The 25,166-nt window shown below is 43.2% G+C and overlaps 1 protein-coding gene and 1 non-coding gene across 8 annotated transcripts in view; both read right to left on the bottom strand.

Annotated features, from left to right (window-relative positions):
• The window catches only part of Chd4 (chromodomain helicase DNA binding protein 4), a 41,307-nt gene that overhangs the window by 6,240 nt on the left and 9,901 nt on the right, over positions 1 to 25,166 (bottom strand). For 5 of the 7 annotated variants that reach the window (XM_038317976.1, XM_038317975.1, XM_038317977.1 and 2 more), the window contains exons 11-37: positions 24,393 to 24,596; positions 24,069 to 24,274; positions 23,629 to 23,760; positions 23,455 to 23,551; positions 22,067 to 22,258; positions 20,964 to 21,164; positions 20,644 to 20,781; positions 20,267 to 20,388; positions 19,960 to 20,133; positions 19,502 to 19,643; positions 19,277 to 19,408; positions 19,048 to 19,165; positions 15,098 to 15,222; positions 14,536 to 14,773; positions 13,626 to 13,801; positions 7,983 to 8,163; positions 7,812 to 7,898; positions 7,638 to 7,726; positions 7,394 to 7,527; positions 7,005 to 7,149; positions 6,729 to 6,894; positions 6,380 to 6,477; positions 6,125 to 6,284; positions 5,809 to 5,880; positions 5,204 to 5,341; positions 4,756 to 4,864; positions 4,522 to 4,654 (exon numbers count right to left, since the gene is read on the bottom strand). In XM_038317976.1, the coding sequence (XP_038173904.1) occupies positions 4,522 to 4,654; positions 4,756 to 4,864; positions 5,204 to 5,341; positions 5,809 to 5,880; positions 6,125 to 6,284; positions 6,380 to 6,477; positions 6,729 to 6,894; positions 7,005 to 7,149; positions 7,394 to 7,527; positions 7,638 to 7,726; positions 7,812 to 7,898; positions 7,983 to 8,163; positions 13,626 to 13,801; positions 14,536 to 14,773; positions 15,098 to 15,222; positions 19,048 to 19,165; positions 19,277 to 19,408; positions 19,502 to 19,643; positions 19,960 to 20,133; positions 20,267 to 20,388; positions 20,644 to 20,781; positions 20,964 to 21,164; positions 22,067 to 22,258; positions 23,455 to 23,551; positions 23,629 to 23,760; positions 24,069 to 24,274; positions 24,393 to 24,596 (3,909 nt within the window). Of the gene's footprint in view, positions 1 to 4,521; positions 4,655 to 4,755; positions 4,865 to 5,203; positions 5,342 to 5,808; positions 5,881 to 6,124; positions 6,285 to 6,379; positions 6,478 to 6,728; positions 6,895 to 7,004; positions 7,150 to 7,393; positions 7,528 to 7,637; positions 7,727 to 7,811; positions 8,164 to 13,625; positions 13,802 to 14,535; positions 14,774 to 15,097; positions 15,223 to 19,047; positions 19,166 to 19,276; positions 19,409 to 19,501; positions 19,644 to 19,959; positions 20,134 to 20,266; positions 20,389 to 20,643; positions 20,782 to 20,963; positions 21,165 to 22,066; positions 22,259 to 23,454; positions 23,552 to 23,628; positions 23,761 to 24,068; positions 24,275 to 24,392; positions 24,597 to 25,166 lie in introns of all 7 variants that reach the window. The other 2 variants (XM_038317974.1, XM_038317970.1) reach the window with 2 other exon arrangements.
• On the bottom strand, positions 6,550 to 6,685 carry LOC119808586. The gene has a single exon (XR_005284508.1).

Consider the following 25,166-nt stretch of genomic DNA (forward strand, 5'->3'; position numbering starts at 1 on the left):
AAGGTTTAGACTGGGCAGGACACAGGCGGTATCTTATTACCTCTACATGGTGCGACTTAAGTTTTTAAGAAGTGCTTAGCATTTTAAGAAATGCTCCTGGATAGTAAAAGAATTACAGATTCACTATAGGACAGATTCAGACATAAAAGACTTTTAAATGGTTCACAGTGTTGGATGAGTGTACGTAGGCTTAGGAGAGAAAAAAAAAAAATATAGAGAATAAAGTTAATGCCTTTAAAAAAAAGAATAAAATGCCGGGTGGTGGTGGCGCATGCCTTTAATCCCAGCACTTGGGAGGCAGAGGCAGGCGGATCTCTGTGAGTTCGAGACCAGCCTGGTCTACAAGAGCTAGTTCCAGGACAGGCTCCAAAGCTACAGAGAAACCCTGTCTCGAAAAATTAAAAAAAAAAAAAAAAAAAAAAAAAAGGAGTAAAGTATTTAAAGAGACAGAATAAACTAAAGTGATAGAGTAAAAATAAGCCATGTAAAAATGGAAAATTCACAGAGAGTCTGGATTCTTTGTATTATTGTGTTTTTCTTTAAATTTCTTGACTGTAAAGGAGCTAAGTACAGAAAAACATTTCATTGTATGGGCTGCCAAACTAAACCAGCATATATGTTCTAACAGTATGACTTCAGAATTTGGATCTAAGAACTTTGGAAAAGAGGGTCTTCTTTTATTTTCACAGAGGATGACACCCTGTGGATTGCTTCTATTCCAATATGGTATGATAGACCACGCCCTCCTGAACGGTTGCTGTGAACACCCTCAAAATATTACTTCACTCAACTTGCCGACTGAGATGAACCTGGCAGACAGGTTACACCATGAAAGACCTTATTAACAGTGCCCCCATTCAGCAGGAAGCAGTTTGGAGAGAAATAACTATGCCCATATTCCCAAATATTGTTTATAAATGTTCTTTTACATTTAAAGGGGGATTTGATATAGATATGAATAATTTGCATTGGTGTGGATTTTAAGGTCAATTTTGTTACATGTATATGTATTTCTGATCTTAATTAAGCTATTGTGATTGTGTAGTTTATTTTAAAAAATGTAATGTATAATTAGGAAATATAGGTTAACGGATAATCATCAATAATAGTCAAGCTTGTAGTCATGTTAGTTAGATTTTCTAGATATATAGATATATTTCAGTTAGATAGACATTCTTCATATCTTTCAAAGACTGCAGAATGTGGCATTTAATGCTTTAATAACTTAGGGTTTTTCATGACAATGAGACACGTCTGCTCCTGGCAGTACCAATCTACTTCAAGAGGAAGATGGGCATCAAACAGGCTCCTTATGGAGTTTGATAGCCATTTGGGCAAGAAACTGCTCTTGCCTGGACTGTTGCATTAACTGGACACAGAGAACCCGCAGAGAGAGGACTGCTGAACTTGCCTAAAGGTGAGATGGTCTTTTGAGGTTCCTGATTCGTAAAAGAGTCTGCAAGACATTCTGCAGGACACAGCAGAAAGTGACTGAACTGTCTTTGGAATTTCCTGCTTCATGGAAATGTCTGCTGGATACTACGGGCCTGTAGCCCGAAGATGGATGCCCCAACGGTACAGAAGAAGTTGGGTGACTGTCCAGGCAGCGAGTTGTCTCTGTCATTTCTAGAGTTTGAAAGTTGCACATTTCTTGTTTACTTAGGTAGTATTATATCCTTCTGGAGTCTTTGATGGAGTTGAAGAATGGTTCAATAGTTATAGTTTTCCTTAGTTATGATAAAAGATAAAATAGATTTAAATATTGTAATTGTAATTCTTGCTTGATAACTGTTTTGTTATATGTAATTTTACTATGTTAAAGTGAAAGCCTTTCTTTTTTGTTTAAACAGAAAAAGGGGAAATGATGGAGGAGTGTCTATGTGTTACTTTCATTGATTAATAAAAAAACTGCCTTGGCCCTTTAAGAGGACAGAAAATTAGGTAGGCGGAGTAGACAGAACAGAATTGTGGGAGAAAGGAAGCAGAGTTGGGCAGACGCTTCAGGCAGTCGCCATAACTCTCCTGAGACTGACGCAGGTTAAGATCTCTCCTGGCAAGCGACCACCTCGTGGTGCTATACAGATTACTAAATATGGGTTAAAGCAAGATGGAAGAATTAGATAATAAGAGACTGAAACTAATGGGCCAGGCAGTGTTTAAAAGAATACAGTTTCCATGTAATTATTTTGGGTAAAGCTAGCCGGGTGGCAGGGCACAGCCCCCGCCGCTCCATCAACATTCCATTGCTCTCAATGACAGAGCTGTGGATTTACAACAAAAGCCATTAGCCCCACTAAGCATTACTCACTTTCTCTCTGCCCTTTCCTCTCCCCCTTTATTTTTTTTAGTTTTCCAAGACAGGGTTTGTGTCTTGAAACTGGCTTTGTAGATCAGACTTGCCTTAAACGCACAGGGACTCACCTGCCTCTGCCTCCCGAGTGCTGGGATTAAAGGTGTGCGCCACCACTACCCAGCTCTCTCTGGCACTTTTTTTTTTTTTAAATATTTATTTATTCTGTACACAATATTCTGTCTGTGTGTATGCTTGCAGGCCAGAAGAGGGCACCAGACCCCATTACAGATGGTTGTGAGCCACCATGTGGTTGCTGGGAATTGAACTCAGGACATTTGGAAGAGCAGGCAATGCTCTTAACCTCTGAGCCATCTCTCCAGCCCTCTCTCTGGCACTTTTAACAGAAAAGTTTTCCTAACCCCACAGTAAATCACAAAGTCCAGAAACCCTCTGATGTTTTTTTCTTCCCTTTAACCTTCACATGTCCACAATCAGCATCACAGGTCAAGCTCTTAATATCTCATAACTATGTAATTACAATCTCGTCAATGTTTTCATTTCCCTTGGTCCTATCCAAAAACCTTCAATGGTTGCCTATGAACTAGAGGAATAAAAGCCATATTCCCGTTTCTGGTATATGAAGACCCACTGGCCTTCTGATACGATGCCTACTGGCCTCTAACTCCTAACCTCTTTCTGACCTGTCTCCCACCACTACTCAACACAAATCTTTCTCTATAGGTCCCTCTGCTCCTACCCAATAATCTCTATTATATCTATCACAACTTTCAAAGTCATTCATGAACTACCTCCCCAAATGCCCTGTATAACTTCCTTAGGGCATTAAGTAGCCTCTTCCCCTTAACACACAATGTCATCTATGTGAAACTAAATGCTGGAAAAACAAACACATTGCTTATCTCTTCTTCTGTCTCTGTGCAACTCATTGCTTAGTATATGACACCTAAAGGCATACAATTATTAGTATAAATTTTGTTTCTTTCAAGATTAATTTATCGGGGACTAGAGAGATGGCTCAGAGGTTAAGAGCACTGGCTGCTCTTCCGGAGGTCCTGAGTTCAATTCCCAGCAACCACATGGTGGCTCATAACCATCTGTACTGAGATCTGGCGCCCTCCTCTGGTGTGCAGGCATACATCAAGGCAGAATGTTGTATACATAATCAATAAATAAATCTTTAAACAAAAGATTAATTTATCACATATATAGTGTTCTGCATACAGGAATTCCTGCATGCCAGAAGAGGGCACTAGATCTCATTATAGATGGTTGTGAGCCACCCTGTGGTTGCTGGGAACTGAACTCAGGACCTCTTAAGCCCTGAGCCACCTCTTCAGGCCTAATATACATTTTCTTTTCCCTCAAATACACTCAACTTAGGAGAACTGCATCTTATTTCCATGGTATCCTATTTGATATCTACATACAAGATATACCAATGAATAGCTGCTGAATACTTGAATGAGGCTGTCTTAGTAGAATATTGAAAACAGGGTTCACTCTGTATCTTCTCTTTACACTCAGCTTTCCGTTTGTTCATACAGAAAAAAAGAGACCCTAGTCTACCCACAGCCCTACTTCCTCAGGGATCCAATTCAATCCTTTCCTAACTTTGCTGAACCCCTGAACCTACAGAATTTGGCACCAAACCCACTGAACTAGTCTGTGTCACTCACTAGGTACAGCTACAACTCTGTACATGTCTCTACAACTCTGTACATGTCTCTACAACTCTGTACATGTCTCGTTTGTTGTTTTCTGTTTGAGGCAGGGTCTGTGTAACACTGGCTGGCCTGGATAAAGCTCACTATGTAGACTAGGTTGGCATCAAACTCACAGAAACCTACATGTCTCACTCAGCCTCCAAGTCTATATATCTTGATTCCTGTGTCGAGTCATGACTACAAAAAGACAAACTACAGGGCTGGGAAGACGGCTAGGTTAAAAGCACTGGCTGCCCGGCAGAAAACCCAGTGCAGTTACCAGCAAGCACAGGGTGGTCACAACCTTCTGTCAATCCCAGGGGATTTGATGCCCTCTTCTGACCTATGTAGGCATCAGGCACAGAAATAGTACACAAACATATGTGCAGACAAAACATGCATACACATAACATAAAAATAAGTATCTTGGGACGGGGGTGGCATAAGTGGTTGAATGAATGGACCTTACAGAACCTTCAGTCTCATTTGTCCCATCCTGCTCACCTTGAATCTTCGAGCTAGAAATTTATTCTTGATCTCTAGAAAATTGCCACGGTTCATTTCACCCTTGAAAGGCTCATTGAGGATGGCATACCGTGGGTCATTCTGGATATCCTGCCATCGGGCATAGCCATGGCTAGTGGAAAAGTGCTCAGGAAAAACAAAGGAAATAAGAGCCTCAAGCTAAAGCCTTAAGATCCCTGCACCTAGACATAGTCTTGACTCAGGCAAGGATACTTTATAATGCCAGCTAGCAGCCAGTAGTCATGCCGGCGGTGCCAGATCTCATAGGTCTTCTTAGTGACTGTGGCTGCACGCTCCTCATTCTGCCAAAGCGAGTGCAACTCTGAGAAGGAATTGAGAGGAAGGTTAGAGAGTGGAGAAGAAGGCAAACACCCCTGAGAATTAAAACCACTGAGGTGTGCAGGAAAGGTGAAGCGCACTACAGTCCATATACTAAGTTCCAGGGCAGCCAGGGCTACATGAGACCCTGTTCCAAAAACCCCAAAGACAAAAGCAAACAAACAAACAAACAGTTATTCTTATCCTGTCCTCCCCCATCCATCTTGGTATGGTTCAGTTCTAGCTCCCTAACACAGAACCAAGAGGGGTTCATAGCATGTTCCCACTACACACTGAATTCTGGCAAGAAGCCCGACTTCACCTCAGGTCCCCGTTCCCATACCAGTAAAACCCCCATCTGCGATGTTGAACATGAAGCGCTGTTTGACATTTTTCTTCTGCTTTTCATCATTGAGATCCTTGGGGGTTTCTCCATTCTGAAGCATTACCTCCTTTTTCTCTTCTTCCTCTTTCTTCTCTTCTACAGGAGACCACACAGGCAAATGTCAGGACTACAGCCCTTGTATGCTGTATCTGTCTACCTCCACCTCCACACTCAGGTCTCCCGGACCCAGAATAAGTGTCACCAGCCAGTTCTCTAACAACTAAGTCCCTTATCTTAGAATAAAATGTCTATAGTAATAGGTAATGAGATGAGGGTGGGTTACGAGTTTGTTTCTGGTTTTAGTACAAATTTAGTCCAAGTAATAATCAGCTTCTCAGAGGTTAAGATGGCTCAGAGGTTAAGAGCACCAGCTGCTCTTCCAGAGGTCCTGAGTTCAATTCCCAGCAAACACATGATGGCTCAGAACCATCTGTAATGAGATCTGGTGCCCTCTTCTGGCCTGCAACCATACACACAGGCAGAACACTGTACACATAATAAACACTATATACATAATAAAAAAATAAATCATAAGAAAAAAATCAGCTTCTCTACACACTGACCTTTGTCTTCCACCACGATAGGGGTCAGGTCTATTGCAGACTTCTCCTCCACCTTCTCCGCCTCAGCAGATCCTAAAGAAGAAGGCACTGAGAACATCCTAAAGAAAGACAGCTCCACTCTGGCCCCCATAAAACTTGGACAGTGTTACACATCTATACTGCTATAAGTAGAGTTTCAAAGATGTCAGAGGCTGGGGATAAGTTAGAAGCAAGGGTCCCAGTCTATCACTTCTTCCTGATACTCCAAAAGCTTAGAAAAGTCTAGAACAACACAGCAACCTGGAGTGCTTGTAAACATATCTATTACTATGTATACCTTTGGGCTCCGTCTCCATAGGCTCCTCTGCTCTCTCCTTCACCTCTGCCTTCTCCACTTTCTCCTCTCCCTCAAGAGGCTCAGCAGGAGCCTTTTCATCCTCGGAGGCAGGGGCAGGGGCAGGGGCAGGGGCAGGGGCAGGGGCAGCGGGCTGTGCAGACTTCAAAGGAACAGAAGACAGAAGGTGAAGCAAATGGGCCTGAATATCAAGAGACATCTGACGTTAGCAGAGCACCCAGTCACCCCATCTCTCACCTCCACAGTCACCTCAGGGGCTGTAGATTTCGCCTCCTTTTCTCCTTCTGTGTTCTCTTCTTCCTTAAGGCTATTTTCCTCTATTTTTATCCCATCCTCTGCAGACCAATAGAAGACAGTCAATTAGGGAGGTCCCAGGATCAGAGGTCAGACTGTTTGTCTCTTTCTAAATTGTCCTCTCGTGCCTTTAAGAGCCAGCCCTATTCTTAGGACAGCCCTCCTAAACTGAGAGGGAAATTGCTGTGTGTCCGGCCAGACTACCCTGTTAAGACTGAGCACAGGGGAGCAAGAAAAGGCACAGGACAAAGTTTTTTAAAAAGGACAGAAATGATATAACAGGCTAACTTACCAGCAGGTGGCGCAGGTGCAGGAGTATTGGGTTGTGTGTCCCCTGGTGTGGAAGGTGTAGGAGTCTTTGGAGAGGGTGACCCTGGCTGAGACATTTTTTTGTTTTCCTCTACTTCAGCCAGTTCGGGCATGCTCCAGCGCCCATTCACATGTTCAAACTCCTGCACCTATAGCAAAGGATGGCAAGTTACAGACTCCTTTCCAGCTGTAGATTACTTTCCTATTGGCCCCAATTTCTCTAGAAATTCCTAAAAATGAAAACAGGCTTGGCACTTACCTTCTTGCGAATCAAGGACATGACACCAATTCTAGTAAGGACGTGCTGCCGAGACAGGCCTTCACGGGGGACGCCATCGGCAAAGGTTTCCGCCCCATCTGCCCCAGGCTCACACAAATGCCGCATGAAGAGTGACACGTAAGCCCTGAAGGAAGTCAGACAGAGAGCCCGTCAGACACTGGGGGCCATAAACATAGCTCCACCTCAAGGTAAGGCCCTGGAATGCCCTGGAATGCCGATCTCCAGATCCACACTATAACCCGTCTCTTTCAGGGAAGCCAGGAACACAACTCTCATGAACAACAGCTTCACCTAGCAACACCCCTTTCCTTGCACCACAACATGGGCTAGGCCCTGGCTCCAACTGATATGCCCAGCCCTCAACTTACTTAAATTCTTTCTCTGACTTGCCTCGAAGATCTCTCACAAGCCACTGAGTGGTAAAAGCATCCTGAGGTGGCATGCCATATCGCATAATTGCATTAAGAAATGCTTTTCGCTGACGAGCATTAAAACCAAGTACCTAAGGAAAAAGAACCACCATAAGAGAAAGCAAGTCTCTTCCCACCAAAGACCCACTGAGTGACATTCTCTCGCCCCCTTTCATCCCACTAAAGGATCTACGGTACTTACTTCAATATTTCCACCAACACGAGCCAGCAGAGGAGGTAATGGTTTATCTTTATCATTCCGCAGGCCCTTACGACTGGGCCTGCGGGGAGCTGTAAGCAGAAACGATGGGTGAGTGACACTGATGACAGTAACACTGCAACAGCTACAGAACCGGCAAGATGGCACTACTCTCACCTTCTGATCGTTCATCAAAGTCTTCATCACCTTCCTCTGAGGCCACTGAGTAATCGGACTGGTTGTCGGACTGGTCGTCCTGCCAATCTGGAGGGAGAGAGGGCAGATGAGCGGGGCCCACTGCTCTAGTAGAACGGCCCGTGGGTGGGGGGCGGGGCCGGCCACACACACCTCGGTCCTCCTGTGAGCCATCATTGTAGTTGACCTGTTTACGGATTCTTTTTCCTTTGCCCAGATTTCGGGCTAGATCTTCTTGCTGCTGCTCATAATGGTGCCGCAGCAATTTCTCCCAGTAGTCAGGATCCACACTTTCTTCCTGTTTTATGATTTCCCGTTCTACCTCCTCTTCCTCCTGGGACAGAGGGAGGGCCAGGACTCAGGGGTGCTGAAGTCAGCACCACCAGCTACCCCTGGTCCTCACAGTTCCCATTCCGATAGCTCCTTTGCATGGCTGGATTTGTAAACCCTCGGTGTGCCTGCTTGGACCTAAAAACTTGGAAGAAATTTAACAGACAGGAGAGAGCTCCTCAAAGGTCATGTGTAGATTAGCAGTTAGCCTGATTAAAGAAAAATGTGAGAAGGAAAACTATTCTGACAAGACAAAAGACACTGTGAAGCTTCTATCCCTTCCTACTGGCAACATCCAAAAGCAGGAGAACAAAGAGAGGAAGGTTACACCTTAGCCAACAGGATGGAGGCTTCCAAACACTGCAAGAGATCTTCAAGGCACAAACAGACCAGAAAACATTCTGGTTTTAATTGACCACATAAAAAAAGTATCAACTGTTTAAAAAACTTAAAAAAAAAAAAAAAAGTCGTGCGCGTGCGTGCACTTCCTCATATGCATATATACAGAAACACACTTAAGTACCTTCAAAAGCTCGCCAGATTTTTTTTGGTTTTGTTTTGTTCTTTGAGCAGGGTTTCTCTGTGTAGTCCTGGCTGGCCTTGCACTCACTCATAAAGAGTCATTTATGTACCTCTACCTATTGAGTGCTGGGGATTAAAGGCTTGTGCCACAACTGCCCAGCTTGGCTCCCTAAGTCTTATTACCCAAGTTACAGATTCTTTCCCCCTTAGACACTTCAGAAATATTGATTAAATACAAATCCTGGGCTGAGGATAAGGTACATAGTTCAGTTGGCAGGGTATTTGCTTAGCAAACACAAGGCCCTAGGTGTGACCCAGCAATGCATAAGTCATGCACAGCAGCATGTGCCTGTAATACTAGCCTTTGAGAAATAGAGCCAGAAAATCAGAGTTCAAGATCCACTTCAACTACATAGTGAATTCAAGCCAACTTGGAATATATGAGACCATGTCTCAAAGGAAAAAGCAAAATCCAAGTCCCTCAAGACAGAGTAAAACCATTATTAATAGCCTAAGTACAAACAACCTAAATAACCTAAATGTCAGAGTTGACCCTGGGATGCATATGGAAGGAGAGAACCAACTCTTGCAACTTGTCTCTGTCCTACACACACACTCTCTCTCTCTCCTCTCATATAAATGTACAAAGAAATAACCTAAATCCCTATGCAACTAAATTATAGAATAGGCTGGTCATCCCTAATGAAAGAAAACAAAATCTAAGAATATAAAACTGAAATACCCCAAAATCATAACTGCCTTTAAAATTTTTATTTTCATATTTTTAATTTTATCTATATCTTTTGCCTGCATGTAAAAGTCTGTGTGCCACAATCACACCTGGAACCCAAGGAGACTAGAAGACCGCATCAGAGCCTCTGGAACTAGAGCTACAGATGTTTGCAAGCTGATGTGTGCATAAGGAATCAAATTCCAAAGAACAATCTGTGCTCTTAACTGCTGAACCATCTCTCTAAGCACTCCCTCCACTATTTCTTATATAATTCTCCAACAGAAAGACAGACACCCTTTCCCCCCAAGTATGGTAGTTCACACCTGTAATTTAGAAAGATGAAGTTCATGGTCACCCTGGGTAAAACAGATAGGACACACACACCCATGTGTACATATGTATGCATACATACAACACGCACGCATGCACACACGCGCGGTCAAAGTGAAAACGATTGTCCCCAGAAGAGAACTAGACAGGACAGGGCGGAAGAGATACTCTTTTCTTTTAAAATTTGAGCCACGTTGCGCTATGGCTTGGATAAGCAGTCCATGGTGTGACTGAAAAGTGGTGGAATCTCCATGGAGTAGAGACCTAATGGGAAGAAGTCAGATCACTGGAAGCATGTACTTGAATGAGACATTAAGACAGCAGCCTTTTCTCTTTTGGATCCCCCCTTTTTCTTCTTTTTGGTTTTTCGAGACAGGGTTTCTCTGCGAAACAGTCCTGACTGTCCTGGAACTAGCTCTTGTAGACCAGGCAGTCCTCATACTCACGGGACCCGCCTACCTCTGCCTCCTGAGTGCTGGGATTAAAGGTGTGTGCCACCACCGCCCACCTTTCTGCTTTTCCCTGCCCTCGAGCAGTTTCCTCAGTGCAGCCACCCTGCTAGGGTAGACCCGTTGCCCATAAGCAACAGTACCTACTATCCACTAAAGCTGCAGAAATGGGGAAGACAAAATAAGCTTTCTTAAACTCCTGTTCCTTTCCAATCTGACTTTTGAGATACACTCTTTGTAGTGTTGAGATGCCGAACTCCCTACTAGACCAGGATGGCCTTGAACTGAAGAGATGTTTGTTTCTGCCTCTTGAATGCTAGGGGTTAACAGCACATGCCACCACTGCCCAGCAATAATATTTATGTATTAAATTGATCACCACACACCTATAATCTCAGCACTCAGGAATCTGGGGCAGAAGAATTGAGCCTGAGGCCAGCCTGGAATTGAATTCTAGGTCAGAGTGGGCCTGGCCGTTAAAATAAAATTTTATGCCTAATGGTACAAGTCTTAGCCAATACAGAAGCTGAGGCAAGAGAACCAAAAGTTCAAGGCCAGTTTGGGCAACAATTTATAGAGGGGCTAGGGATATGGCTTGGTTGGTAAAGTGCTTGCCTTGTATGCACCAATTCTTAGACTCAATTCTCAGCACCATATACAACCAGGTGTGATGACAGATGCCTGTAATCCCACCATTTAGGAGGCAGAGGCAAAGGGGTCAGAAGTTCAACATCATCTCTGGCTGCCTAAATTCTATCTTGGGCTACACAAGACCCTGCCCCAGGAAGACAGTGGTAGTACACACCTTTAAGCCCAGCATTTGGGAGGCAGAGACAGGCAGATCTTTATGAGCTTGAGGCCAGGCTGGTCTACAGCCAGCATGAGTTCTAGAACTCCTAGGGCTACAGTGAAACCCTGTCTCAACAAAAACAAACAACCCTGTCCCCAGAAATATTTTTAAAGTACATAGTACTAGGTATAATGAATATACATAATAAAAAATTTAAAAGAAGGGGCTGGAGAAATGGCTCAGCAGTTAAGAGCACTGGCTGTTCTTCAAGAGGTCCTGAGTTCAATTCCCAGCAACCACATAGTGGCTCATAAGCATCTATAATGAGATCTGGCACCCTCTTCTGGCCTGCAGGCATACATGCAGGCAGAATACTGTATGCACAATAAATAAATAAATAAATAAATAAATAAATCTTTTAAAAATATTAAAAGAAAACAAAAATTCTTTTAGTATGGTATATGACTCAGTAGCAGATTAACTGCTTAGCCCCAGGTTCCATCTTCAACAACCCCACCAAAACGGTCTAAAAAGAAATACCCAGGTACAGTAGTTGATGCCTTTAACCCCAACACTTAGAGGCAGAGGCAGGCACTCTTGTGAATTCACAGGAACTCTGTGAATTCCAGGCCAGAGCTACATAATGGGACCCTGTCTCCAAAACAAAAACAAACAAGAACAAAAAAAAAAAAAAAAAAAAAAAAAAAAAAAAAAAAAAAAAAAAAAAAAAAAAAAACAGAAAAAGGAAAATAAAATAAAAATAATGAATAGAACACATATACTTGCATATATGTATATAAGTATCCTTGTATATACTTGCATAGGTCACCCTGACATGTGCTCTGCTAGGCAATTAATTCTACAGAACACTCTCTGCTACTGAAAGGAGTAGGAGTTCCTATCAAAAAGCAGTTTTTGGTTGAATTTACTGCTGATTTATATAAAATTTCCCCGCCGGTTACACGTAAACCATGACTAGAAGCAATATCCCGAGAACAATCTGGAAAGAAAGCAGAGTGTGCAGTGCTTTTTCCTGTGGGCAGAGGCCATGTTCAATCCCAGCACCAGGTGAACAGGAGCAGCAGTTGCACACCTGGCACAGGTCCATGATCCCAGCACTTAGAAGGCAGAGGCAGCAGGATCCGAAGCTCAAGGGCATCCTTGACTACATAATGAGTTCCAGGATAGCCTGAGATATATGGGACCCTGTCTTAAAAACCAGAGAAAGACAGATATTGTGTTTAACATGTATAATCTTACATTTGGGAGGCTAAGGTAAAAAGGCCATGAGTTCAAGACCAGGCTGGGCTACACAGGGAGATCCTGTCTCGAAAAAAAAAAAATAGCCATAGTAAAACTGGGAAGCAGTGGCACACACCTTTAATCCCAGCACTTGGGAGGCAGAGGCAGGTGGACCTCTGAGTTTGAGGCCAGCCTGGTCTACAGAGTTCCAGGAAAGGCTCCAAGAATGGTCAGGGCTGTTTGTTAGAGAAAACCTGTCTCGGGGAAAAAACACAAAACAAAACAAAACACCAAAACTAACATATCAGGCAGAACTGATCTTAGCCCTATAAAAAAAAAAAATCACTAAAAAAAAAAAAAAAAAAAAAAAAAAAAAAAAAAAAACCCACAATAATTCTGCTAATCAAGATCTGCTAGACAGGGGTAGGGCTATGAGTCAGATGGACAGAAGGCTAGCCTAGTATGCAAGAAGCTTTGGGTTCAATCTCCATCACCACACACACAAGGCCTGGTGGCCCATGCTGTCACCATGGAGGAAGGTTATTTTCAGTACATAGGAAGGTCAGGCCAGTCAGGATACCCAAGACCCTGCCTCTAAGATAAAATAAACACATATATAAAATATTAATAATAATAAAAATTCTGCCAGATAATCAGACATGATATGGTAGCCAGCACATGCCTACAATGCCAGCTCCTGGGAGGTAGATACAGGAGGATCAGGAATTCAAAATCAGTTTAAGCTATAGAATTCAAAGTCAGTCTAGGCTTCAGCTAAAACAACACCCAAGCCTGTAATCGTAGCAACTGGGAGGTGGATGGAGGAGGAACAAAACAGCAAGACTTTGTTTAAAAAACGAAAGGGAAAAAGGCTATACTATCAGAATGCAGCAAGAGCATTATTCTGATGAGAAAGCATGGTAAAGACATCAAAAACCCATGCCAACTTAACCCTGAGCCAAGTGGTTTAAAGAGAACCAGCAAAGAAATTAGCATTTTAAAATTACTTAAAGGATGAAATATATTACAAAAACTCCACACATTCTCTTTTGGGAGTTTTTACTTCTTAGTGTAAGACCAAGGAGGAAAAAGGAAAAACGAAAGAATTCTTACTTTGAGAAAACAGCTACCTAATAAAGTATGTATCTCATCTGCTTTTTTCCAAGGTAGCATTCAAAAATTTATGTGCAGAATTAATAAGATACATAAAAGTAAGACTCCGGGAGAGTACATAATGGCTATGTGAAATCCGACTGTGGAGCTCCTGACAGTCAAGGCAAAGATGATAATGGAAATTGAACATGTTACATTCTTTTCTGTTGTTTCAAGTACCATCTTGATCTCAATTCCAATTTTTAGACCAATAACCAAGAACAGCATTGCCTTGGATTCATACTCACCCCCATTTCTTCTTCCCGTACCACATACTGGGCCACTTTAAATGAACTCAAATATTCATTCATGCCCTGCAATTCTGTGTCTTCAGTCTCATCCTGGTTGCGATCCAGCAGTCGTTCAATGGCCTTATCATCATAATGGATAACACTGCTATCTTCTCCCTCTTTGTTGTCTCCTCCTATGAAGAACCAGGGGGCCACAACCCTAAAGTCAGTTCAGCTGTTGCAGAAGAAAAACAGCTCCCAGCCAGGCAGTGGTGGTGCACGCCTTTAATCCCAACATTCGGGAGGCAGAGGCAAGCAGATCTCTGTGAATTCAAGGCCAGCCTGGTCTACAAAGTGAGTTCCAGGACATGCTCCAAAGCTACACAAAGAAACCCTATTTTGAAAAACCAAAAGAAAAAAAAGGAAGGAAGGAAGCAAGGAAGAAAGGAAAAGAGAAAGAGAGAGAAAAGAAAAAGCAGTTCCCTGTGGCACGATTAATAAAAAAAACCAGACACAGAAATTGGGGTTCAACCTTAAGACCAGAAAAGTAAAACAATCAAGACAATGGCTCTTACCTCTACTTCAGTCTGAAATGGCAATCCTGCCTTCAGGGTTCTCAGAATGAGACTGAGAGCTGTCTCCTCCTGTTTTGCAATCCTCTCTAGTTCTGGAATTAAGGGCATGCACCACTACCGCCTGGTTTCTATGGCAACTAGTGTGGCTACTGGGATTAAAGGTGTGTGTCATTGCTGCCTGTAAGACTGGCCAGTGTAGCTGTTTTACTTTTCTGATCCTCAGGCAAGCTTTAGTTATTATAATACAAATGAAATGCTACGACAGTTCCCGGGGGACCCTTGCTATCAAAAGTACTTCTCTACCCTCTAGGAAGCCAAGTTCCACTTAAAATTTAAGATCCTGATCAGCTCACCTCCGTCTGTGGCTTCATCCTTGAATAGTTCCTCAGTGCCAAATTTGAGGATATCATCAAGCTCCTGTTTGGACATTGAGCCAGTCTTGGAGCCTAGCCCAGGCCGCACCACTAAATGTGTCAGCATCATCTTCTTCTTTGCCACCTGCGTGATGCGCTCCTCCACTGAAGCACGAGTCACAAAGCGGTAGATCATCACCTTCTTATTTTGCCCAATACGGTGGGCTCTACTAAAGGCCTGGATTTGATCAAACAAAACCAGCAATCTTATGTCCTACCATCTTTCACAGAAATCAGAGACAATACTAGTCAGAAGCTGAAGCTTGTCTTCACATAAAATTTCTTTTTGCACCTCTCCCTCCAGATACCACCTCTCATCGCATTACCCAAAAGAGGACTATATAATTATTCCCAATTCTCAGATAATGACATTCAAAAGGGGGGTAAAAAAAGAAAAAAAGAAAAGAAAAAAATCAAAGTCAAATATTAAATTTCAAATAACAGAACCTTTCCTGGAGGGTAGGTAGGGGCTGCTGGGACCTCCTAGAGTTTCTCTACTCACCTGAATGTCATTATGGGGGTTCCAGTCAGAATCATATATGATAACTGTGTCAGCAGTGGCCAGATTGATCCCAAGGCCTCCAGCTCGAGTGGAAAGCAAGAAGCAGAACTGTTGAGCACCCGGTGCTAAGAAACAGAAAACACTATGAGTTCTCTCCTGAATTACAACAAATAAATAAGTAGAGAAGGAAGGTAATAAACAGCTTGTAAAAACACCAAATGATTGTCATAAACAAGGTACCCTGAAGAATACTGAAATCAGCATCAAAATCTATAGTCAAAATGACATTAGCATAAAAAGTATCTGCTGTAATTTATTTAAAATCAGCTGGGAAGGAGTAACACCATAAAACAAGGGCTCACACAGGAGATTTACTGGAAGAGGAATAAGAAGAGGCAGAGAAGGAGGCAGAGAAGGAGACAGAGAAGGGAGCAAAGAAGAAATAACTGACCAGAAATCCAAGCACTAATATCATAAAGGAAGGGGTGGGAGATGAAATGTCAGTTAAGAAGTTTCCTATCTAACTATGGTGTAAAGAGTAGGATCTAGCCGGGCGGTGGTGGCGCCTTTAATCCCAGCACTCGGGAGGCAGAGGCAGGCGGATCTCTGAGTTTGAGGCCAGCCTGGTCTACAAGAGCTAGTTCCAGGACAGGCTCTAGAAACTACAGGGAAACCCTGACTCAAAAAAAAAAAAAAAAAAGAAAAAAAGAGTAGGATCTAGAGGCTGGAGAGATGGCACAGTGGTTAAGAGCACTGACTGCTCTTCTAGAGGTCCAGTGTTCAATTACCAACAACCACCTATAATGAGATCTGGTGCCCTCTTCTGGTCGGTAGGCATACATGCAGACAGAATACTGTATATATAATAAATAAATAAATCTTTAAAAAAAAAAAAAGAATAGGATCTACCCTTGGTTCTCAGTGTGCATCTGGGACTGGATCCTCAGACAGAGAAAGAACATTAAGAGGAAAACTGGTGACACTCAGGATCTCCAGTTCTTTGACTTTAATGTTAATTTCCTACCATGGTCACATAAATTCTTTGATTTTTGTTTTGTTGAGTTTTTTGAGACAGAGTCTCACGTAGATCAGACTGGTCTTGAACTCTCTAGATAGCTGAGGATAACTGAACTTCCTGTCTCTACCTGCCTCTGCTTCCCAATACTGAGATTACAGTTAAGCGTCACCATACTTTAAGTAGTGCTGGGAATGGAATCCTGGGCCTCAACAACTCAACAACTGAGTTACATCCCCAGACAACCCCTCCCACCTCTTTTTTGTGTTCATTTGTGTGTCAGTATATCTGAGTGTGCTCTTCAGCACCTACATGGAGGTCAGAGGACAAAGCTAGTCTTCCCCCTTCCACTATGTGACTCCTAGACATAGAAACTCAGGTAAACAAGCTTGGCACCTTTACCTAGTGAATCATCTCACTGGCCTTTTATAAAAGTATTTTTTAAATTACACGTATTTTGTATATATACATGCATGTGCACATATGTATAGTCAGAGGACATCTTGCAGAAGTTGGTTCTTTCTACAATGTGGGTACCAGGATAGAAATCAGAGAGACACGCTTGGTAGCAAGTGCCTTCGCCTGCTAGCCGTCTCACTGGCCCTTTACCCACTTCCAGACAGGGCTTATGTACTACATGTAGCCCAGATATCATTGAAATATTTTAAATTATTTTTACCATTATTTATTTATTTATTTATTTATTTATGTACTTATTTGTTTACTTTTGGTTTTTGAGACAAGGTTTTTCTGTAGCTTTGTACCCTGTCCTAGAACTAGCACTCGTAGACCAGGCTGGCCTCAAACTGCCTGTCCAGATATGCCTGTCTCTGCCTCCTGAGTACTAGGATTAAAGGGTGCACCACCATTGCCAAGTTATTTTTTATATGCATGTTTTCCCTTTGTATGTCTGTGTAGAGCATATATGCACTGTCTGGAGAAGCCATAAAAGGATGCTGAATGCCCCGGAACTGGAGTTAGAGAGTTGTGAGCTGCCACATGGGTGCTGAGAAATCAAACCCAGGTCTTCTGGAAGAACAGCCAATGCTCTTTATCAAGTGCTGAGATTACATGCATATGCCACCAAGCAATGGCTGGAAGTTGTTATTATTAAGAGCAGCAGGTTAATTCTGTATTGTTTTACAACTTTTAAGTCTAAAATATTTTAAATAACCAGGACAGCCAAAGACCATGTCTCAAAAAAATAAAAAATAAAAATTAAAGTTTGGGGAAGGGGTAGTTGCATCTACTGAGATAGACAACTCTACCACATATTTGAGCTTCAACAAATCTTACCCTTGGGGCTAGAGATAAAGAGCACTCTCTGCTCTCACAGAGGACCTCGGTTCAGTTGCTATCAGATAGCTCAACTCCAGGCACCTCTTCAGGCACCTGTACATACATGCTACACATACAGACAAGTAGGCACACAAACATACACATAAATAAAAATAAATTGAAAAATAAATACTAGTCTTGGGATATAATTAATATCAGAGAAAAGACTCCAAGGGGAAGGTAAGAAAAATCTCTTAGAGCTAGTCCAATTCTTCTTCAAAAGCTTTCCTCCTCCATATCAATTGACCAAGACAAGACCCAAAAGAACAACTGAGAAAACAGGTGTACAAGAATAAGCTGGGGTACTTGGAGAGAGATGGCTCCACAGTTAAGAGCACTGGCTGTTCTTCCAGAGGGCCTGGGTTCATTCCTAGCATCCACATGGCAGTTCACAAACAGCTATAACTCCAGTTCAAGGGGATCCAATGCCTTCTTCTGGCCTCTACAGGTACTACATACCTGTGGTACATAGATAGACACACATGCAGATAAAACACCCACACACAAAATAAAATCTTAAAAAACAAACCGGTGGGGCCAGTGAGATGGCTCAGCAGGCAAAGATGCTTTGATATATGTGTTCAATTCCAAGGACTCATATGGTAGAAGGAGAGAACCAATTCCTGTAAGTTTTCCTGTACTCCCACATCTGTGCCATGTTACAGTGTGCAGACGCAGTTGTAAGCGCACATGCATGCATGTACACATTACAAAAAATAAAGTGATCACTCCAGAGATACAAGAAAAATCATTGAGACTGGACAGGGTACATGCCTTTAATCCTAGCACTTAGTTAAAGGCAGGTTCATCTCTGCATTTGAGTCCAGCCTGGTCTACAGAGTTTCAGACCAGCAAAGGATACATAGTAAGACTCTGTTGCTCTTACAGAGAGGACTTGGGTTCAATTCCCAGCACCGACATGGTAGCTCACAACTGTCAGTAACTCCAGTACCTAGGCACACACATGGTGTATATACTTACATGCAGGCAAAACACACACAAAAAGTAATCTCTTTGTTGTTTTTTGGGAGGTTCTGAGAGAAAGGATTTCTCTACATAGTCTAGGTGTTCTGAAACTCACTATGTAAACCACCTGGCCTTGTACTCAAGAGATCTGCCTTCAGGAGCTGGAATTAAAGGCATGCGCCACCACCACCTAGCAAACATATATGGTGGCACATGCCTTTATTCCCAGCACTTGGGAGGCAGAGGCAGGCAGATCTCTGTGAGGTCAAGGCCAGCCTGGTCTACAAGAGCTAGTTTCAGGACAGGCTCCAAAGCTATAGTCTCAAAAAGCCAAAAAAAAAAAAAAAAAAAAAAAAAAAGAGCCAATAAATAAACAAATAAAAGCCGGGTGGTGGCGGCGCACGCCTTTAATCCCAGCACTCGGGAGGCAGAGGCAGGCGGACCTCTGTGAGTTTGAGACCAGCCTGGTCTACAAGAGCTAGCTCCAGGACAGGCTCTAAAGCTGCAGAGAAACCCTATCTCGAAAAGACAAAAAAAAAAAAAAAAAAAAGGAAGTTAGGAAGGAAGGAAGGAGGAGAAGAAAAAGAAGAAAAGAAAATGATTGCCTGGAAATAAGCCATTCCTCTCTTACCATTGAAGCGATCAATAGCTTCCTGACGCATATTCCCAGTGATCCCACCATCAATACGTTCATATTTATAACCTTCATGTTCTAAAAAATCCTCTAACAAGTCCAACATCTTGGTCATCTGTAAAAAGAAACAGCTTAATGAATTATAGAGCTGTTAGGTGATAATCCCTCTTCTCAGTCACTAGGCTGTCCCACCACTATCTCTGCAGTTCTAGTTGGGCCCACATACCTGGGAAAAGATGAGTACACGATGCCCTCCCTCCTTAAGGTTCTTAAGCATCTTCTGTAGCAGCAACAATTTCCCAGACGCTCTGATTAGGGCACTACCATCATACATGCCATTAGGCATCTTAGGGGCTTCCTGGTGACAGAAGCAAAGGAAGATATATTGAAAGAAAGCTCACAAGGAGGAGTTAGCAATCGAGGGAGAAAACAAAGAGGTGACTCATCTTACCATTGCCGCCACAGGGAAGAGGTAAGGGTGGTTGCAGCACTTCTTAAGATCCATTACCACATTCAATAAGGAAACCTGGTTGCCACCACCTCGAGCATTAAGTGCTTCAAAATTCCGCGTGAGAATATACTTGTAGTACTTTCTATATGAACAAGACGCAAGGACAGGTTGGACTCAAGGCTCTAAATGACTAAGGCAACCCAACAGCCTGAGCTCATCTTTCAGCACTCCTCCCTGTGGGGTGAAGCTAACAAGCACTAGCCACACCATCGTCATGTTAGACACAGGAAAATATAACTAAGAACTACAAATGCCAGCTCCCAGGAATCAGGTTTCTTCAGGCTCTGCTTGCTCCTGTCACCAGATGCCTAGAGGCTACATGGGAGAAACCCTTGGCAAAATGGCAGTGTCTAACTGGATTACAAAACTGAATTTGGGCTTCCACACTTCACACTCACTTCTGCATAGGGCTCAGCTCCACGCGCACAATCAGTTCTGTCTTTGATGGCATATTCTTGAATACATCAGCTTTGAGCCGCCGCAACATGTGAGGCCCCAGCATGTCATGTAGTTTTTTAATCTGGTCCTCTTTAGCAATGTCAGCAAACTCCTCCAAGAAGCCTTCCAAATTGCTTCAGAAAAAAAAAGAAAAAGAAAAATAGAATCATTGGTGAGGGAGAAACGAAGAAATGAAAATAATAGAGGAGATGGGCACCAAGAAGAATTAAAGCAGAATCATGGACTGACTGTGATAAACACACTTACTGGAATCTCTCAGGGGTGAGAAAGTTGAGCAGATGAAACAATTCCTCCAGATTGTTTTGTAATGGAGTCCCAGTTAGCAACAGCTTGTGCTGTAGTGAGTAACCATTCAAAACTCGGAAGAACTGGTGAAGAGAGATGAAATCAAGAAATCAGGGTACCGATATACCAACAAAATCCCAAGCTGTCTCACTGTTCGGTGAAATGAGTCTCTCAGCCCATGGCCAGCCACATTCTTAAAGGCCTGGCCACAGAAGTGCTACTACAGGTAAGGAAGGAAACAAAGACCATTTTTCCTTTCTTCTTTACTTAGATTTTGTTCAAAGAGATAATGCTCCCAAAAACTAAAACTGGAGACTATCACCTCCCTCCCTACTTACCTTAGATTGATTATTCTTCAGACGATGGGCTTCATCCACAATGAGGCAAGCCCAATCAATAGAACCTAAGATGGCCATATCAATGGTGATCAATTCATAGGAGGTCAGTAAAACATGAAATTTCACAGATGCTTCTTTCTGCAAAAGATGAGTTGGTTATTCATTACTGTCCACTCCTCCAGTATCAGCACATCCAGGGACAGGTGAGCTTTCCCTGTTCCCAGAACTATCCTTACCCAGAGATCAGGTGAGGCAGCAAACTAAGCCCGAAGCACTGAATCCCTCTCAAACAGTACCCTCTTCCTCCCCCACTGAAATACCTTCATTCGGGAGGCCTTCTTGCCACCACGAATGGCATTATCTTCAAAGGAAAACTCATTCTCCCTGATGATAGCACGGCTGTCCTTGTCACCCACATAGGTTACCACGTACATATCAGGAGCCCACATCTCAAACTCTCGCTCCCAGTTGATGATGGTAGAAAGAGGAGCACTAACTAAGAAGGGGCCTTTGGAATGACCCTAGGAGGAAGAAAGCAGGCAGAATCAGAACTAAGAGAACCATCATCCTAAACCCCAGACTCACATCTCTCCCTGACCCTCAGTGAAACTAAGGTCTGACACCAGCACCACTGTCCCCACCCATCATTCTCATTACAAAAGATTATCTGATCCTTTTTCCCAAAAAGCAATGGCTCACCTTGACAAAATCACACTCTTCCACCAAGACTTTCCCTACCACTAAGTCCAACCACAATTCTGTTTACCTCAAAACTCATGCATTCCCCATTCCCCAGGACAGCAGATATACTAAGTCTACCATGGCTCCATTCCCATAATATTTCCACCGCAGGATCTAGAGAGATGGTTCACTGGTTAAGAATACCAGCTGCTCTTGCAGAGGACCCCTGTTCAGATCCCAGGACCCACAGTCTGTAACTCCAGCTTTAAGAGATCTGACAATCCTGGTCTGGCCTCCAAAGGCACTGCACACAGGTGGTGCACAGACATGAATGAGTGAAATGAAATCCATGCCCTGGCAATGCTGAACTTGTTCATACTGGGTTTCATGGTCTAAGTTGATGAGGTCTCTTCCTCAAGAGGGCACCAGATCTCATTACTGTGAGCCATCATGTTGTTACTGGGAATTGAACTCAGGACCTTTGGAGGAGCAGGCAGTGCTCTTAACTGCTGAGCCATCTCTCCAGCACAGATATACTAAAGGTACAACACCCACACAAATAAAATTTTTTTAAAAAATTGTTAAGGAAAAAATTTTCCATTGCAGATCTATATCTTCTTATCCCTGAGCAGTGTTCAAAGTCAGACTCCCTTCTTCCCTTCCTCTCTCTCTCCTCAAAGTACAAGAAAAGAATACAGCACAAAATCCCCACACTAAAAACTAACATCCCTGCCATCCTCACCTCCTTGTAGAGGGAGTAGAGAAAGACTGCTGTCTGCACAGTCTTCCCAAGGCCCATCTCATCAGCCAGGATGGTATCAGTGCCCTGAGCCCATGAGAAGCGGAGCCAGTTCAAGCCTTCCATTTGGTAGGGGTGCAGGGTTCCACCTGTGGCATCCAGGTACTCTGGCTGTCGCTCATACTTCACTGTTGGCTGAAGGACGAAAGAAGACAAGAGCTGGTAAAGAATTCCCTTCTTCCCAGAAGACAGTAGCTACTTCCTCCTTTACATGTCCTCACTAGATATTCTTTCCCCAAGAGGTAAAAGAAAAAAAAAAAATAAAAAAACTTAACAAAGCCAGGCATGGTAGCACCTGCCTATAATTCTAGTACTTCAGAGGCTGAGACATAAGAACTGAGTTCAAGCCAAATGGTGGTGGCGCTTGCCTTTAAATCCCAGCACTCAGAAGGCAGAGGTAGGCGGATCTCTGTGAGTTCAAGGCCAGCCTGGTCTACAAGAGCTAGTTCCAGGACAGGCTCTAGAAACTACAGGGAAACCCTGTCTCGAAAGAAAAAAAAAAAAAAAAAAAAAAGACTGAGTTCAATATGAAATCCAGGGCTGGAGATATGAGTCAGCAGTAAGAGCACTGGCTGCTCCTCTAGGACCTTGGTTCAACTCCCAGCATCCACATGGCAGCTCACAACTGTAACTCCAAGATCTGACACCCTCACACACAGACTTACATGCAGGCCAAACACCAATGCTATTATATTATTTTTTTTTCTTTCTTTTTTTTTTTTTTGGTTTTTCGAGACAGGGTTTCTCTGTGGCTTTGGAGCCTGTACTGGAACTAGCTCTTGTAGACCAGGCTGGTCTCGAACTCACAGAGATCCGCCTGCCTCTGCCTCCCGAGTGCTGGGATTAAAGGCGTGCGCCACCGCCGCCCGGCCACCAATGCTATTATTAAAAGAATAAATTATTAAAAAATACTAATATCAAAGACTTACTACCCATATACAAATTCCACTAGATCTGTCAGATAAGTAGGTGTGATGGCTGTACACATCTGCAATCAAAGAACTTGGAAGGTGGAAACAGGAAGATCAGGAGTTCAAGGCCAGCCTCAACTACAAGAGACCCTGTCTTTCTCAAATAAATAAACCCTTGTGTATAAGATCATTCCCTAGATAATATTTGCCCTCACACACAATATCCCTTTTGTGGGTTTTTTTTTTTGATGGTGAAGAAAGAAATCCCAGTATATTCTGGTTTACAGACCCATGGAGAGGCAGGATATGAAGCCTCCAGAACATCAGAGCTAGAGCCATCTGCAGACCATGAGACTCTATAGCCAGCAAGACTTCTGCCCACCCAACAAATGATGTTCTTCCTCTTCCACCCCAACTCACATCAACAGTCGGAGTCTCCGGAGGCCTCTCCAGTTTCCGAAGCTTTACCTTCTTGAGCTTCTTTCCTGGCCGTCCTTCCTCACCCCTCATTAACTCCCTGGGAATGAGAACATACCACAGCTGCCTATGGGTCCTTGCAGGAGAGCAGCTCTACTCTTCTCTCCAATCACCTACCTGTGATTCCAGTAGCTCTGCTTGAACAGGTCATAGTCCTGTATCTCCACATCCTCACTCTCCCAAGATGCCTGGTCATAAGGTAAGTCTCGCCACTTGATTAAGTAGTGAACATGGCCCTTCTTGTCCACACTACAAGGTCAATAAAGAAAAACTCCTCAGAGCCAGAAAGCAACTTTCCTCACCTCTTCAGTCAGCCTTGCTCTTAAAACACTGGCAAAATCATTCTAAATGTGCAGAATCTACAGGTCCTCAGAGCCTCAATGATACCTGTCTTTGTACCACTAAACTCTAATTTATACTCTCCCTATAGGCCAAATTCCAGGACTCAGTCACTGAATGTCTCCTGAGCTTAAGTCAGGGGCAATGTCCACTCTTAACCCCTTTAGTAAGAGCCACTCCTCCATGGGTACACTACCTCCATGGAGCCAAAGTAGTACCTGTGGTTGAGGATTCGGTGGATCATCATCCATTCCGGTTTTATTCCGTAGCGATAGAAGCGCTCTTCCATCTCTGCAAACTTAGGATCCTTGTTTTTTCGCTTTCGGCTCTTTTCTTCATCTCCACCAAAGTCCCCAGAAGGTGGCTCATCCATATCATTCTTCCGCTGATAGTTTCGGAACATCACCTGACAGTGCAGCTCCAGCTGGGAGCAGAAAGAGAAAGTAAACCATTCTGCAGCTCCATCTCGTCTCCTATTAAAAGGCTGTTTTCTCACTACTTTTGTAGTGTCACCCCACATAGACAGCCTGTCCCAGTCTTACCTGCAATTCTGATACCCAGGAACAGTGCCAGTAAGACATGCCTTGCCATTTTACAAAGAACTGCCTTTCTGGCCGCCCCTCCAAAGGTTTGGGAGAGGGAGTATTAGGATCAGCATCTGGAGGCCGAGGCACTGGAGTAGGAGATGGTGGCTGGCCCCACTTCCAAATTAGGATCTTCTGCACTTTGCCCTTAAGAGCTGGACACTGAAAAAGAGACCACTTTATCTCACTTAAAAACCACAGAGAGGAGGCCAGCCTGGTCTACAAGAGCTAGGTCCAGGACAGGCTCTAAAAAAGCTGCAGAGAAACCCTGTCTTGAAAAACAAAAAACAAAAAACAAAAAAAAAAAAACCACAGAGAGATGTATGAAATTCCCCAAGAATTAATAAACATTAATGTTTATGGGTGGATGGGTAAGAGCACTTGCTGCACAGCATGAGAACATGAGTTCAAATGGTCAGCATTTGGAGAGATGAAACTTGCTGCTCTTCCAGAGGAACCAGGTTTGATTCCCAGCATTCACATGTGGCTAACAATCACTTGTAACTTCAGTTCCAGGGGATCTGACGCCCTCTTCTGTCACTGAATACACATGGCATATATATATATATATATATATATATATATATATATATATATACACACACACACACACACACACATACAGCAAAACACCCATCATAAACAAGTCACCAGCACCCACATCGAAAGCCACACATAGTCATGCGCTCGAGTACCAGGGGAGCAGAGACAAAAGGATCCCGGGAGCCTGGT

The sequence above is a fragment of the Arvicola amphibius genome, chromosome 2, assembly GCF_903992535.2.
Source record: "Arvicola amphibius chromosome 2, mArvAmp1.2, whole genome shotgun sequence".
Lineage (NCBI taxonomy): Eukaryota > Metazoa > Chordata > Mammalia > Rodentia > Cricetidae > Arvicola > Arvicola amphibius.